This window comes from Verticillium dahliae, genomic scaffold, assembly GCF_000150675.1.
Source record: "Verticillium dahliae VdLs.17 supercont1.9 genomic scaffold, whole genome shotgun sequence".
Classification (NCBI taxonomy): domain Eukaryota; kingdom Fungi; phylum Ascomycota; class Sordariomycetes; order Glomerellales; family Plectosphaerellaceae; genus Verticillium; species Verticillium dahliae.
Genome location: NW_009276929.1, coordinates 63,473 through 78,684, shown reverse-complemented (window position 1 = coordinate 78,684; position 15,212 = coordinate 63,473). Strand labels below are relative to the sequence as shown.

General features: G+C 55.8%; 6 protein-coding genes across 6 annotated transcripts; 2 read left to right on the top strand and 4 right to left on the bottom strand.

The window, feature by feature from the left end:
• Nucleotides 1-1,359: 1,359 nt before the first annotated feature.
• VDAG_04983 (2-ketogluconate reductase) lies at nucleotides 1,360-2,963 on the top strand (the record flags this gene model as incomplete). The annotated part of the gene is made up of 2 exons (XM_009654719.1): nucleotides 1,360-1,605; nucleotides 1,791-2,963. 2 exons carry the CDS (start codon nucleotides 1,360-1,362, stop codon nucleotides 2,961-2,963), a joined length of 1,419 nt encoding a protein of 472 aa, XP_009653014.1.
• Nucleotides 2,964-3,266: 303 nt separating this feature from the next.
• VDAG_04982 (uncharacterized protein) lies at nucleotides 3,267-4,898 on the bottom strand (the record flags this gene model as incomplete). The annotated part of the gene is made up of 1 exon (XM_009654718.1): nucleotides 3,267-4,898. One exon carries the CDS (start codon nucleotides 4,896-4,898, stop codon nucleotides 3,267-3,269), a length of 1,632 nt encoding a protein of 543 aa, XP_009653013.1.
• Nucleotides 4,899-5,231: 333 nt separating this feature from the next.
• Nucleotides 5,232-6,307, top strand: VDAG_04981 (RNase III domain-containing protein). Its single transcript, XM_009654717.1, has 3 exons — nucleotides 5,232-5,754; nucleotides 5,807-6,036; nucleotides 6,091-6,307. Exons 1-3 carry the CDS (start codon nucleotides 5,292-5,294, stop codon nucleotides 6,235-6,237), a joined length of 840 nt encoding a protein of 279 aa, XP_009653012.1. The 5' UTR covers nucleotides 5,232-5,291; the 3' UTR covers nucleotides 6,238-6,307.
• A 179-nt stretch (nucleotides 6,308-6,486) lies between these two features.
• VDAG_04980 (thymidylate kinase) lies at nucleotides 6,487-7,492 on the bottom strand (the record flags this gene model as incomplete). Its single annotated transcript, XM_009654716.1, has 3 exons — nucleotides 6,487-6,964; nucleotides 7,015-7,123; nucleotides 7,222-7,492. 3 exons carry the CDS (start codon nucleotides 7,490-7,492, stop codon nucleotides 6,487-6,489), a joined length of 858 nt encoding a protein of 285 aa, XP_009653011.1.
• A 940-nt stretch (nucleotides 7,493-8,432) lies between these two features.
• VDAG_04979 (secreted aspartic proteinase) lies at nucleotides 8,433-10,986 on the bottom strand. The gene is made up of 6 exons (XM_009654715.1): nucleotides 10,585-10,986; nucleotides 10,178-10,534; nucleotides 10,035-10,125; nucleotides 9,658-9,959; nucleotides 9,400-9,544; nucleotides 8,433-9,232 (listed from the first exon to the last, which is right to left on the bottom strand). Exons 1-6 carry the CDS (start codon nucleotides 10,856-10,858, stop codon nucleotides 8,611-8,613), a joined length of 1,791 nt encoding a protein of 596 aa, XP_009653010.1. The 5' UTR covers nucleotides 10,859-10,986; the 3' UTR covers nucleotides 8,433-8,610.
• A 790-nt stretch (nucleotides 10,987-11,776) lies between these two features.
• VDAG_04978 (uncharacterized protein) lies at nucleotides 11,777-13,814 on the bottom strand (the record flags this gene model as incomplete). The annotated part of the gene is made up of 2 exons (XM_009654714.1): nucleotides 12,963-13,814; nucleotides 11,777-12,912 (listed from the first exon to the last, which is right to left on the bottom strand). Exons 1-2 carry the CDS (start codon nucleotides 13,045-13,047, stop codon nucleotides 11,777-11,779), a joined length of 1,221 nt encoding a protein of 406 aa, XP_009653009.1. The 5' UTR covers nucleotides 13,048-13,814.
• Between the last annotated feature and the right edge of the window lie 1,398 nt (nucleotides 13,815-15,212).

Sequence of the window (15,212 nt, the reverse complement as noted above, 5' to 3'; positions counted from 1 at the left end):
AGTTGGGGCGGCTGCCGTTGCGGGATGATCTCGACAATGGTTATGGTCAGCAGTGCAGCGAGGAAGCTGAGGCTCACGGCCATGACTGCCCATGACCGGACGGAGGCGAGAGCCAGCTGGAAGAAGGAGAGGGCGAAGCATAGGGGTGCACCGAGACCGGGAATCCACGAGACAGACGGGAGGCGTGAACCCCGCGTGGCATTGCGAGAATAGGAGAGCCGTGTTGACGTCGGCATGAACCACGATGACGGCAAGCGTCAGCACGGCGAGGAGGGGAAGCGGGATCAAGAGGGGCCTCAGGGCGAAGGTGCGGATGGGCGGGCGGCGGAGGTAGCGCGGGAGCTCCATCGCTGCCGTGGACGAGAAAATGCTCTGTGGTGGACAAGATTGGTTCTCGGTATATCCCAGGATGAAGCTGATGAAAATGCGCTGGTGGGGGTTAATCGATGGTGAAATTGAGGGTAAGCTCCGTCGAGAGGTCGAAACTGTGAGCGAAGATGACGTTGATGTCACGGTCACAGGCGTCTGAGGTGAGGCAGGCGCGCCAGGTCCAGAACTAGCACACAGATGCACGTGCCAGACAGTGCCAGACAGTGCCAGTCATGTGCAGTGCCTGACAGTGGCCTCCTCTCCCCGCCCCCGCATGGATGCCTGCTGTGATGCCCTACCATCCTCACCATCACCACCACCACCAGCTACAGCCACGGCTGCCACACCCAACGGAAGAGGCTGAGACATCAGTCAAGACATCAGTCACACGCCTGGTATGCGGTTGATCTCTTAGGGTGCGGGGAGGAACGCCATTGTGGCTGTTGGTGTCAGTCGTTCTACATCAGAGCATTCGGCAGTCTGCAAGGCATGCTCGTTGCCTCTGAGTCGGACTCTTCAGGCTTGACATTAAATAGTCCGACTTGACATCAAGAGTCCGACTTGACATCGAGAGTCCGGCTTGATGTCAAAGGAGCGACTGGACATCAAGAGTCCGGCTTGATGTCAAAGGTCCGACTGGACATCCAGCATCAGACGTCAAGCTAGATCTTCCACCAGACAAACACGACAAAACGGACATCGTCCCTTGGCAGGCTTGACCTCTGGCAAGTGTTGGCTTGCGACCTGCGTCTTCGGTCTGGCTAGCCCGCCGCCTAGAGACGCCCGACTGACCAACGACAACGGCTTGCAGCAATGGCCCTCGTCTTCTCTCTCCTTGTTCCTTTCCAAACCTGTGTGTCTGGGTACCTTATTCATCGTCCCACCTCCCGACGCAGTAGATCATGCCATCATGGTCTCCGTCGACGTCTGCTCACTTGAAGCAGCGTCTTGTGTCCTCACTCCATTGGCGCTCTGACGTTCTCAAGGAAAATGGCGACCCCTGATGCCCATCGCCTCACCATGTTTGGTTGCGTTACAATCCTGGTGCCCCATGCAATTGTGCCCGCCGATACGCCACGTGGAGGAGCTTCGTTCCGTTCCTTGTTCTGCTGGCTTCGCCTCCCCCTGGCCAGTGCCTGCATGAGCATTATCTCACTATCAGCAGATTCCGCGATACCGCCTCTACCTGCTGCCACACGTTCAGCAATCGTGCCATTCGAGCCCCAAAGTCTCGCTGTATGTGCCTGGGCCACGCCGCCCTGTTTTGTTAGCCGCCCTCACGGTGTTGGATCAGCGGCTTGTTGTCGTGAGCCCAATATTGATCTTCCCGTCTCGCCCATCATCTTCTGAATATCGTTGCAGTTGCAGCGCCAGCTTCCTCGCCATAGAATCCTTTGTTCACTCGAGCTTTGTTCTTGAAGGTCGCCGTCATGGCTGAGCCCACCAACACCCCTTTCCCACCCAGCACCCCGAACCCCGCCTCTACCCCGCGAGCGGCTTCGCCCGCGTCCCCGTCCGACTTCCGCTCTCCAACAACGACGCGACCGCTCTCCGGCACGAAGCCCGTCGTCCTCCACATTGGCGACCCCATCCGATACAATCCCGAGACCTACCGCCAGTTTGAGGCTCAATGCGACATCATCCGGCCCTCCGCCGCCGAGCGCCAGCGCGATGCGTTCAAGCGCGCCCTGCTTGAACGCCGTTGGGGTGAGTTTGACGCCATCTTCCGCCCCTTTTGGGGCACCGGCGGCGAGATGGGACAATGGGACCAAGAGCTCGTCAGCTTGCTGCCCCCAAGTGTCAAAGTCTTTGCCAGCGCCGGCGCCGGCTTTGACTGGGCGGACACGAAACTCCTCGGCGCGCGCGGCATCGTCTACTGCAACTCAGGCCTCGCCGCCGCCGACGCCGTCGCCGACTTTGCCCTCGCCATGATCATCGCTACCTTCCGCCACCTCCCCTGGTGCGTCGCTGCCGCGGGCGCAGCCAACCCCGCCGCCTTCCAGGACTGCCACGAGCGCGCCACGGCCGTCTCCCACACCCTCCGCGGCCAGGTCCTCGGTCTCATCGGCCTCGGCAACATTGGCCACGCCATCGCCGCACGCGCCGCCTTTGGTTTCGGCATGGCCATTCACTACCATGACGTCTACCGCAAAGAGGCCGCTCTCGAGACGAAGCTGAGTGCCACGTTCCACGCCGAGCTCGATGACCTCCTGCACGTCGCCGACTGCGTCGTGCTCTGCGCCCCCTACGCAGGCCGCCACATCATCACGGCCGCCTCGCTGCAGCACTTCAAGCCCGGGTCGCGGTTTGTCAACGTCGCGCGCGGCAGTCTCGTCGACGAACCCGCCCTGGCCGACGCCCTCGAGGCCGGCCTCCTGAGCAGTGTGGCGCTCGACGTGCACGCCGCCGAGCCGTCGTTGCATCCCAGGCTCGCGGCCATGGCGGGTTCCAAGGCGTTTCTGACGTGCCATAATGCGGGCGGCACCGTCGAGACCCATGCTGGGTTTGAGGAGCTGAGCATGCGGAACATCATGGCCGTGCTGGCCGGACAGGCGGCGGTCACGCCCGTGAACCTGGAACATCTGCGGGGGTGATGTTTGGTCTGGAAGCTCTTCCGTAGGCATTTGAGTTGAGTGGATGTATGATTTACGAAGACCCTTGTGCAATGCGATCCAAATCTCAAGCGATTGCTGCGAGGATTCATAACGTGCTGTGACTTTGCTTTGCTAGTTCATCATTAGAACAGCGCATATAGACAGACTCGCCGCAGTGCAACTTATGGCCAGAAAGAAATCATGTTTGTTGCTCAAGCCCGACATTCGTCGTTACCCAAGTGAACCTTTACCCGAAACGCCGCCGAGGCTTCCTTCGCCCGAAAACTAAGACAGTTGGTATCATCAAGCCCTCGGCTTCTTCCGAACGAGACCATCACTTAGAACGTTGATCTTGGCAGGCTGATCTCCGTCCCCCTCTATCGCTGGCGCCCTCTTACGCTTCACCATCCCGGAGAGGTTGTTCACAGTCTCGGTTGCCGTCGCAGAAACTGCATGGTCCACGACACTGACGTCGCGTTGGCCAGTGACCTCCAAGCCCCACGGCTCGCCCATGCCAACCTCACTCACCCACCTCCTTGTGCTGCCCTTAGCAAGGTCCAAATTGGCAAAGTCGAGGTGGAGAAGCAGTTCTATCGAACGCTTGTAAGCCGATTCCTCGACAATCCGCTGCCCACGCCCCTCGAGGGGCCAATAATAGTACGCAGTGCTGATCTTGCGATCCTTGAACTGGTTACGTCGTTGGGTTTTGATGTTGGGCTGGCGCGTCTTAATGATGCCGCGGAGAGGCTTCTTCTTCTTCTTGGCCTTCTTCTCAGATTGGGCCTTGGAAGCTGCATCGGCGGACTCTGTCGTTGGAAAAAGCTTTTTTGGGGTGAGGAGCAGATTGGCCGTGCTCGTTGTCCGTTGTTTTGATGGAGTCGAAGGCGGCTCGGAAGTGGAGGGCGTGCTTAACGAAGCACTGGGCGTGGGAAAAGACGCGGGAGCGTCTGCTCTCTGTCCACCGTTCTTGGGGTCAAACACGACCCAGATGAAGCCTGTCAGCCTACCACTGGAGCACTCTTGTCGATAGGCCAGCATTTCCCAGAACTGATCGAGCGAGCGGATGCCCTTCCACATGCCTGTCGTCTGGAGCTGTTTTGACTTGGCCGACTCTTCATCCAGCTCGTCCCGGTACCGAGACTTGGGGTCGTCGGGGTACTTTGGGATAAGGCATCTTGGCGGAACCCAGTCGTACTCCCTGGTGTAGTGCGATATCCTTTCCAGCGGATGTCCCAGTTCCCAATGGGTGGCCGCGTATTCTGTGCGGGGCAAGAAAGCTTTTGTTTCGTACGCGTCCAACCCGGGAATCACGAGATAGGCCTTGGTGCCCGCCCAGTCCCCTGCCGGCGGCGATGCCAACAAAGGATTCAGCACCCTGCACCACCACTTCACCAAGCCCCTATCATCAAGCACGTGTTTCGTCTTGTTCTTGATGCTACCGGGAAACAGATATTGATCCTGCGCACGAGCGAACAAGCTGACAATGCACTGCTTGTCTTTGCGTTGGCGCTGCTCGACGAGATATGACATAAAGGCGCCACAGACCTCCTTGATGGGCGATGGCGTGCCCTTCGGAAGGCCCAAAAGAGCAAGGTATCCGGTGGAGTCGGCCTTGGAAACGAAGAACGTACTCGTATACGCGGTCGTGAAGATGAAGATCTCGATCGCAAAGGCAAGCACCGTCGGGCTTCCGTGGTCGCCGCCATTGGCTGTTGATGTTGAGCCGGTTGTGTCGACGCTCACGGCAAGGAAGTGGTTTTCGCAGTAAGTTTTATCTTCATGCTCGTTGGGTGGTGCAGAAAAAAGTGCGGTCGTCTTGGTTGGCGGCGTTGACAGGTGGTAAACGCCAAAGGCGAGATCCTTGGGAAGCACCCGTGACAGCCTCTCGACAAGGAGGGGCTTGCCTGGTGCGAGTTTCGGGGGTATAGAAGACATTGCGAAGGGCTACTTGTCCACGGATCGTCGGCATTAGAAGGCCAGTCTTGGTCTTTTCTTTGTGGCTTTAGTTTTGATTGTAATGTATGGCGACGCGACCCAATCGACCGACGAGCCCGAACAAGGCAGCGAGAACGCAGCTGTCGCGGTGTTGGACGCGTTGCAACCTTCAAGTGCAGGTGGAGTCGAAGCTGACAGGGGTGATATTCAGGGGTCTAGCACTGGACTGGCCTAACCTCGATGCCGTAAGCAGCGCGAGTCCACGTGACATCGAAGCTCCCATTGACGAAAAAAGTCATGTTGCGATGTTCCCACCGCGAGCTCTAGCCCCGTGTCGACCCTACGATTAATCCAAGCATCACGCCCTTGCCATTCCCGACCATTGTTGGTACAATGGCGACGAACAGCCCCCGATTTGCAGCATTTGCTGTCTCGAAGCGTGCTCTTCAGCACTGCCGAACCTCGCGAACCGCATCCTCCTCCCCTGCGCTGCAATGCGCCCGAACCTTCGTTACGACCCCGGCCAAGGCCCAAAACGAAAGCAGGAGCAAGATTGATCAGCTATCCCGACGGGTGGAGGAGTCTGAGAGGCCCGATGATCTGAAGAGCGAGCGCCCACGCTGGTCATACACCCCAGAGGCAATGAAAGCCCCCTTCTCGCCGCACATCACCAAGAAGCCCTCTCGCAGCGTGTGGCACGTCAATTCGGATCCTAAGAAGCTCGACCAAATGTATGTGCGCTTCTTGGGCCGGGATGGCGACAAGCTTCTACCGGAGGAAATCAAGTGGCTCGCTGTCACGCATAAGAGCTTCGACTACGGAAGGAGAGGGTTCAATGACAGGTTGGCGTTCCTCGGTACGCACGCAATTACGGAACAATGGCAAGAATAATGCTAACACGCTTGCAGGCCGTCAAGCCGTCGTTCTCGAGGTTGCTCAGAGCATTTTATCCGCCGCCCCCAAGCCCGGCGCAGTCGTCGCCGACGAATTCAACCGACAGCCGTTTGAGCACCCTGCGCTTGCAAGGCTCGACAACTTCAATGCACAGCTTCCGCACGACGTTGTCTCGAGGGAAAAGATTGAGCAGTTGGCCATCGATGTTGGTCTGGATAAAGTACTCAGGTGGAAGCCTAGACTGGTGAGTTCCATCGAGGAGTCCTGCAGCTGGACAACATGCTAACGACAAGCACAGCCCGAGAACCTGGCAGGATCCGGTGTTCAGGTCGTGCTCAACGGTGCCGTTCATGCCATCATTGGCGCCATTTCGTTGCAGCATGGTGCCGAGGTCGCGGGAAAGATTGTGCGGGAGAGGATACTTTCGCAATTAGCTCTCCAGTGAGGGCGGCAGTAGACGGGGATCTGTAACATAGGTGTATTATCACAGCGTGTATACCACACATTTCATCTTACTGAGGTTGCTCGGACATGAGTTGAAAAGGGGTTGTATGAGTTTGAGGGGTGTTTGATAGGTGTCGCCCATGAGTGCCGTGACGATTATTCGATTCCCTAGCCATATCTGGGTAGCCGTCGTTTGAGATGTCCCTGCATGTCTGATTTCGTATCATGACGGCCTACACAACAGTTACGATCACGCCACGCTGCGCACGCTGGCCCCCAGCTGGCCCTTCTCCACAAGTTCCACCCGCGGTTGAACTTTCTCCCATATCCCTTCCGCAACCTCCTCGACACTGGCTCCCGCATCCACGACGACCAAGTCCTCCTCCTCCTGGCGGAATTCCCGGTCCACGCGCCGGTCCTCGTCCCCTAGACCGCCGTCGGCTCCTATCCGACCCATGGCCAGGCCCCAGAAAAGCTCACGCACGCGGCGCTGCATCTCTCCGCGTTCGTACACTTCGCCGCCCCAACCACCGCGGGACTTGGCTGTCGCTTCATCGAGATCGAGGAAGAGGACCAGGTCAGGCCGAGGGAGCCCGATGTCAGGTGCGCGCGCCCAATGCAGTGACAGGGAGGGGTTATGCTTGGCGGCCGAATAGACGATGCCTGAATGATAGTAACGGTCACACAAGATCGTGGTGCCGGAAGCGAGCAATTGACGAATAGTTTTCCTGTCAATATTAGTGATGTGGTGTCTTCGAGAACTGTCATGACCGCTCACACAGCCTCCCAGCGATTGGCGCTGAAAAGAAGATGAATAACGTGGTCGTCCATCTCGACGGAGCTCTTCAGGTAAGCATCAATCATCTGGCCGATGGGCGTCGAGCGGTCTATCAATCATCAGCAAGGGCTCGTAAGTATCTCAAAGGTGACGAGGATCAGGGACAGCCAAATCGTGTCGCGTGAGCCCGTTGATGGTCCATCTTACCCGGAAACCTCATGACCTTCACCTTCTTGCCTAGCTCGACGAAACGCTGCTCTAGCAATTTCACCTGTGTCGTCTTGCCGCTGCGATCCAAGCCCTCGAGGATGACCAACGCTCCGCGGGTGATGGCCGACTCGGGAGCCACGAGTTGTTCGTCATCCATACCGATACTTAGGGCTGTGGCCTCTTTTTCGGGGCTGACAGCGGCTTTGGAGGCAACTGCCTCGGTGGATGTCGCAATCGCAGCTATGGCTAGGTCGTTGATAGATGCCATTTGGCTGCTGGTGTGCGAGTAATGCAATTGGATGCAGGATGAGAGGCTCTAGATTGAGCGTATGACAATCCCACGGCCTTGTGCAACGTGCGGTCCGCAGAGGTGGGGTCGCGTCCAGTAGACATGAAGAATTAGGTACGCTAATATCATAGGTACGTTTTCAATGATCCTCACACTCTCCTTAAGAGCAATACTACTTAGAGTGCAAATCGTCATTAATTAACCAATGCTTCCTTCACAGCGTTAAAATGCCTACAGATGAGATACTATAGAAAGGACAGCTCTCTTCTACTTGCAAGCAATTTCCGCTACTGACTATTTGTATGGCGAGATCGTTGTCACTCGATGTAGATACTGTGCAGCTTACAAATGGAGAGAAGGGGCCCTGGCAAGAAGAGGTCTTCAGCGTTTACTCAGTCGAAGAGTCCCAGTCACCCGAAGACATTAAGAGCAATTGCGAATGCTAGTCAAGAGATAAGCCCCTGCAGACCGAGACGCTGGCAAGCAGGTGACAGAAGAAAGCCGTGCTCCAAATCCGCCTAACACAGGTATCATAAACATGGGTTCTCCCAACTTCAGAACCCTCTCAACACCTCGTGTCTCAACGAATGCTCTGAAGTTCTACTTAACTAGAGAAACGGCGATATTTTCAATGATATGTCTAATTTTAGTAATCTTGAGTTGATGTATTATAGTATGACGGTTTAAAGCACACTCACTTTCTAGGAGTATAACGTCTTTTGTCACACCCTTGACTGGACACAGAGGAATATGGACAGTTTCGCAGATTTCGTAGGTCCCGACTTCAGACGTTTTCACCACCATACCTCACAAACGACGACCGTACGGGTGTTGCGGTAAACACCCTCGCTCTACCTAGGACGACGTTTCACCATGCAATTGTATGTGTATGTTCAAAGCCACATGCGAGAGCAAGTAACGGTAGCGAAATAGCATGTTCACGACCAAAACTATTCTAACTACTGTCTACATTTGGCCAGGAGTTTTTTTTGGCTTGCGCTCTGTGCATCTACCTAGATCTGACATCGTGTTTTCAATGCAGAGACGTTCTCCTGCCAGCGCATACACTGTAGGGCAATGACAGGCCTGGTGACCTGTTACAAGAACAGAACGGCGAGGAAGGTCGCAAACGCCACGTTGTAGAACGCTACAGAGTAAAGGGTTACTCCAGCAGCAGTCACAACCGAATCTGGGGGGTATTTAGTTCCGGTCTTGCCTCCGTTTTGCACGGGTGTACCCTTGTCCACTCCAGATGGGGGAGGCTTCTGGTTATTGTTTCCGTTGTTTCCGTTGTTGCCAGGGGTGTCCTTAGACTTGTTGTTGCCTTCGCCCCCAGACTTGTTGTTGCCTTCACCTCCAGACTTGTGAGAAGCGCCACCATCATGCTGGTCCTCATCTTCGTCATCGCAAACCAGACCGGGTGTGGGAGTCGGCTTCACCACAAAGTGCTTGGCACCCGCCAAGTAATCAAGAGTGATCACAGTATCACTCCCAGGGCACCACGTTGTCGTTCTGGTGATGATTTCTGTAGTGACACCACCCAGGGGGCAATCATGGACAGTCGTGGGGCAAGCCGAGATGGTAGCGACCCTGGTTTCATACATCGTGGAAGTCAGCGTCGGATGACCTGTCATTCTTTCAGTCCCGGTGGCCGAAGTTGTCGAGTTTGACGGCCTTGTGGTGTGGCCTGTCTTGGAACTAGATGGATCCGCCCTCACACTACCAGTCTTTGTTAGCAGGCATTTCGAGAAAGGTTGCACATCTGATTCGATAAGAGCTTTCATCGATGCTGGAGGACACGAATGATCCAACACGCATCTCCGCCTCCATTCTTATCGCCGAGAACATGCATATCCACGCCCCATGACAAAAATGGCACCACTTACGCTGGCTTGCAACCGGTCAGGTCCGGAATGGCGTTAGGACCGCTGCCAAAGGTGACAACCTTGCCCTCGCAGTCCGCAGCCTGGGCCAAAGCAACTTGCTGGTTATCAAAATCGTAGCTGATGTACGCCGATTGGAAGAATGGGGCTGTTCGTTGTCCGTGTTAGCGAGCGCTGGCTCCCAAAGTGGTAGCTTCGACTTGCCTCCGAGCACCAACTGTCCCTTCGAGGTCACCAACACTCCCACGAAACAATGGTCACTGCCTTTTTCCAAGACTGCATCCTGGATGATGTCTTTGTATGGGATCTTAATCGTCGCTTCGCCGAACTTAAAGTCCCAACTTCCCGGTCCGTCTCGCAGAGAGCAGGGAGCAGTATACGCGTCCTTTCCATTGTTGACGGCGCCCATATCGCGTAGGAGAGGATCAGCAAATGCATGAGTCAGTCGCAGATATTGGTTAGAGGTGTCGAGCGTCAACGTGGAATGGTTGGGGTCGACGCTGTAAACCTCCTGCGCGCCGTTCGAGGTGGACTGGCCAAGGCCCGTGAGAACCAGGGAAGGTCTAGATAGAGAGCATCTCGGTCAGTAACTGATGGTTTTTGGAGGGTTCAAAATCCGGTCTGTCATATTCACTTACTCCCATGTGCCCAGTTCATCCTTCACCAAAGGTCGCTTGACAAGTTTGCCCTCGAACCGACCAGTATTGGCACCGCCGAAGAGGAGGCCAGCTATTGGCTAGGTCAATATGATACGCCGAAGCAAGGTTCCACCGTTGCCTACCTTTGGGATCGTCAAAGTCCCGCAGATCAAGACTATAGGTACGGCTGGCTATCGCTTTCTGGGCTGCCAAATTATCAAGGACACTGTTGAATGGCTTGCCTGCTTCATAGCCAAGATCACGGTCAGGACCAATACTAAAGGCACCGATGTCGCCCTCATGAGGTTTCGCAATTCCGAATCGCTGCTTGGGGATCGAAATCCCACCAATTGTCATGACGTCTTCATGCAAATCAAGGTGGAACTTCATCAAGCTGGGCGGGGTGACGGTCGGGTCTCCATAAACAACATCAACTGATCCCAAGGATCTGTTGGAGAACGTGATGGATTTCCGGGCATTGAATTCCAACGAAGGAACCCCTTGACGAAGTTAGTTACCGACTTCCCGAGGCATCACAGACCATACTCACAAGTTATATCAGACCTCGAATTGAGAAGAAGACCAACTTCCTGGGGCGGAGTTCCCACCTTGACGTTGATGCTGTAGAAACTCGCGCTGACATCATCGCCGTTGACTAAGGTCGCCTTGACGAACGTAGCTTCAACACCCCTAGGACCAACGTTTCTCGGGCCTTGCAGCTTGTCGGTAAACCCGAGAGGGGCGGGAGACCTAAGATTGCCAGGAACGGCCCCGGCCAAGCCCAGGATGGCGGCCAGAACTAGGCCGTGCAGTGAGGGATTCATTTGTCGAGCGAGTGGAATTTTTTTTTAAAAAAAGAATGTAGGAGGTTGGAGCGAATGGATGCTAAGACTAATACCAAGTACAGAGGGGACCACGCAACGAGAGCAAGGCTTTATAAGAAACTGGCGACGACTCTATTCATCCCAGTCAAATGTGACTCTGATTTCACAAGCTTTATGCTGAATTCTTGAGCATCTGTTGTGCTTCTCGTGTCTAGTCGCTGGCAAAGTTAATACTTGGGCGAGATTCCAACACCCTCGGATCCAACCTTAATAACTGTGCCTTACGACTTGTTTAGGACCTCATCGCATACCAGTGGCTTCCACAGAAAGTCTTTTTTGGTCTATAACGAGGAATTCCATCCCGGCAACAATCCCAAATGCTCTCGAAGTTAAATGTCGACCGCAAAGTTCTCCTTGCTGGCACGCACGACACCCTCTACAGGTGTCATGACTCGCCCCGGAACTGAGTACTACAGTATGTCGGCTTTGTTCGATGGGACTGTATAGACACATCATTCCGCTGTGCCCCTGACTAGTGTCGGATTTCTCTTCATTGTTTGGCCCGAGGGCCGATGTATGGGAGCCTCCCTGGCCTTATCACCAGAGCACTTGAACACATTGCGGAGGGGGCCGCCGTACCTCATGTGCCTCGGCGAACGCGGCTTGCTGACGACAGGCTCACAGTACAAATATAGGGAAAGACAGACAAACATAATAATCTCATTCAGACCCAACTCATCGGTACATGAAAAGTGCCAAATCTAAGCCAAACCCGAAATCATGCTCCACAGATCAAGTTCAACCTGTGAAACAAACGCTAGCCAAAACGCCACCAATACCCCCAAACCCTCCATCGTGTGCTCATGAAAGATTGGCCAACTGGCCGAATCTCATACATCGACCGTTATAATTCCCCGATTAGTTCCCTGTCGTCGCCGCTTCCACGTCGTCGCCCTTCGTGCTGTCGCTCTCCCAAACCTCAAAGCTCTCGCCAGTGCCCTCTACTGGCTGAAGCACAGCTGCCTTGGCAGCAAGAGTACCCGTCTTCTCCATCAATTCGTCAACTTCATTTGAAATCTCGACGACAGGCTGCGTTGACTCGACTTTCGGCTCCGTAGATAACTCGAATGTGCTAGGGCCTCGTACCGAGGCCTCTTGCTCATCATCCGCGGGAACAAATATGACCGAGCTCTCATCACAACCCAAAGCATAAAATGCAGCAGCATCCATCTCGCCGAGCGCTGTCCTCTGCTTCTCAATGACCATATCATCTTCTTGGCTGCGGCTCTGGCGTGCTGTCGTCTGACTGACATCGTCGGCCGGGGGCACGTTCTCCTTGTCGCGGCCTTCTGCGCGCTCGCGAGTGGCCTTGACCTCGCTCTCTTCATCGGAACTAATGTCGAGCACACAAGTTCCATGCTGTAGCATGTTGGTCATCTCCTGCTCAGGGGTATCTTCGTGAATATCGAAGAACCATGATGCCTTCATGTCAGGCTCGAGAAGATCTTTGGTAACCGTGGCCCTGGGCGATACGACGACGGGTGTGGTCAGAGATTGCGCAGAAATGGGCGAGCGCGCGGCGTAGCTGGGAATGGTGCCCTTGAGGGCAGCATCGAGGCTGAAGGGAGCAGCGGCGGAGAGGTTGAAGAGGGGCGGGTCCACACGGGTGTAAGGACCAGCAGTCCGACGTCGGCTAGACAAAATGCCACTGCGCTTGCTGCGCGTCGGAGAGCGACCAGCCGGTGCGGAGAAGGGAGAGGACTTGGCGATGGCCGTGTTGAGTTTTGCGGCTGGAGACTTGGGCTGGAGCAGAGCACGAGCACGGGTAGACGCCAAAGGGGTGGCCTTGGTGGAGCTGCGGAAGGTCGAGCTCTGGTTCAGAGGCGTGGAAGCTTTCAGGATGTAGGCAGTAGGCTTAAGAAGATCTTTGGCAGGGTACGAGATGCTGGAAGCCTTGGAACGTTTAGAGAAGAGGGAGGGGTCGATGTTTTCAGAGTCGTCGTTCTCGACCACATCAGCGGCCTTGCGCTTGGCGCCCGAAGCTTGTGGAAGAGCTGGTCTGAAGTTAGTGACGGATGGACGTATCGGCCTACACGAATCATACCATTCTGGCGGTTCTTCAGACTACCCAAGTTCTGGAGTCGGGCTCCGTCGAGAGGTGCAAATGGCTGGCGGGAGAGAGTAGCCATGGCGATCGTGGTGGGGGCACGTCTTGTAATTTTGATTTGCGAAGCGATAACAAGTTGTAGCGGATGAAGAGACGATGACACCAGGTCGAATGGACTCGCTTTTGAGGGGCAATCGATTGCTGTTGAGGGCGTTGCCACCAAGAAGCGATGAGGATACCGGCTCCCTTCACCGATAAAAGGAGGTGTGCTGATGTCCAAGGGGAGACAGTGACACGATAGAGTCGGCAATGGTTTGTTTGTTATTGCCTCGAGGGTTGATGCTCAGGGCAAGGTGCAAGAGAACGAAGCTTGCAGGAACAATGAATGATTGAGGAGGGGACAGCGAGGGACAAAAGGGAGTAGAAGTGGTGTGCGCAGGGAGAGGGAGCGAGACAAGGCCGGACCAGAAAGGGGATCAGCGGGCTTGGGTGGGCTGTCTTGGAACCAGTTCAGCGCGCGTGGTCACTGAGACGGGTCGGGTCGATGGCGCAGGCCTCAGAAGATGGATTTGGACCTGTTGGAGAGGAGTCGTGAGTTTCGATTGCTGCTGCTGGTGCTGCGGTCGTCTGGTGTGTTTGAAGCTTGCGCTTCACCTAGGTTCTCAGGAAGAGGGGCAAGCAGGAACAGTAGATACACAACCGATGCTGAGACGGTTGAAGACGCAGGGCAGACGCAGGAGATGGACGATTGATCGGGTGGATCGATGAGCGAGGAAGGGAAATAATGTGCGCTGGGCGAGTTGGTCGAGCTGAATTGAGAAGTGCCTCGATGAAAGTGCAGTTGTGGGTGGTGATTTGCTGTGCTGTGGCGACTGGTGAGACTTGGGGAGCGGACATGCATCTGCGGCCTGGCAGGTTGTTGCTGATGATTACTGCCAAGGACCAATCGTCGCGTTGAGTTGGAGGGGACGAGCGCCAACGGGGAGCCAATGACAGCCAGACTTCCGCGTCGTGTTCCTGGCGCAGGAGCGTACCACTTTGCGCGTTGAAATGGCGTTCACCCCACTTTTTCCCTACTACCCACGCGCGACGATAAAGGGGGGAGCCTGCCCTTGATTCCCGCCAGCGGCTTCCCCGTGCGTGTTCGTGTTGGCGTCGCGGTCGTGATGCCCAGGCGTGCTTGCGCATGAAGGTAGTGGTGTGGAAGTCGCGACCCCCCCCCCCCCCCCCGCCATGAGAGGGCCCTACCTGCCTCACAGAACCACCCAGTCGCTACTGACGTCCCGGCACATCCCGGCCCTCACAATCTCTCACCGAACCTCGCAGTCTCACATAAGGAAGAAGCCATCTCCTACCTGCTACGCTGAGCACTTTACCTGACGCCTGTCTCTCTGGTATCTGTCTACTCACCGACTCTTCCGTTGCCCAGAATGCCTTTGACTACCTCTATTGCGTCGTCGGCCTGCGTCATCACAGCTGACGACTTGTGCCCCAGCGGCATGTCTCACGGTTCTGACTGACCACATCACATTCCTCCCATCACCGGCCACCCCGACTCAGCCTGGGAAAAGTAGCAGAAGGTGCCAGCAGAACGGACCCTCCAAGTGAACTCTCCACAGATATGCCTTGCCGCAGACCACGACGTGTTCCCATTGACTGGCTTCGCGGGTGGTCAACTGGCCCGGGGCCAGCCCGCTGGCCTCCTGGCCGGCCTTGTCGAGGCCTAGACAGATGAGCAGAGGTGATGATTTCATCCGCCTGGTATGAGACGTCATCCCTTTTCCCGCACCCTCACCTCCCACAGGCGCTCTCCTGACCGATCTACGCGACTCGAGTACTGCCCCCTTCGCCCTTGGCCAGCCACCTCATCCATGTCGCCTCCAGCGCCTTGAGCCAACAAGTTTGCCCATCGGCCAGCGCTGGTATGGCTGATCACACGATTGGCCTCTCGCAAGGACGATAGCCGCCTGTAGAAGCTTGGCCATCCATCTGTGGCCTGACACTGCTGCTGGGCGTCAGATTCTTGAGTCGCCTACTTGATCACTTGACAAAAACCTGTTCGATAACGTAAGAGCGTCACGGGGTTTGTTCTGTTCTGTCCCATACACATTGGGACCCAGGATCTACGTTCCGGCCGAGTGCGCTCCTTTTCGTGCGTACAATGCCTGTGGATCCGGCCGGCTGGACCGACGGGAGTGGGCTTGGCATTTGTCCGCCCCTCCGATATGGCCATGAACGATAGTGCAC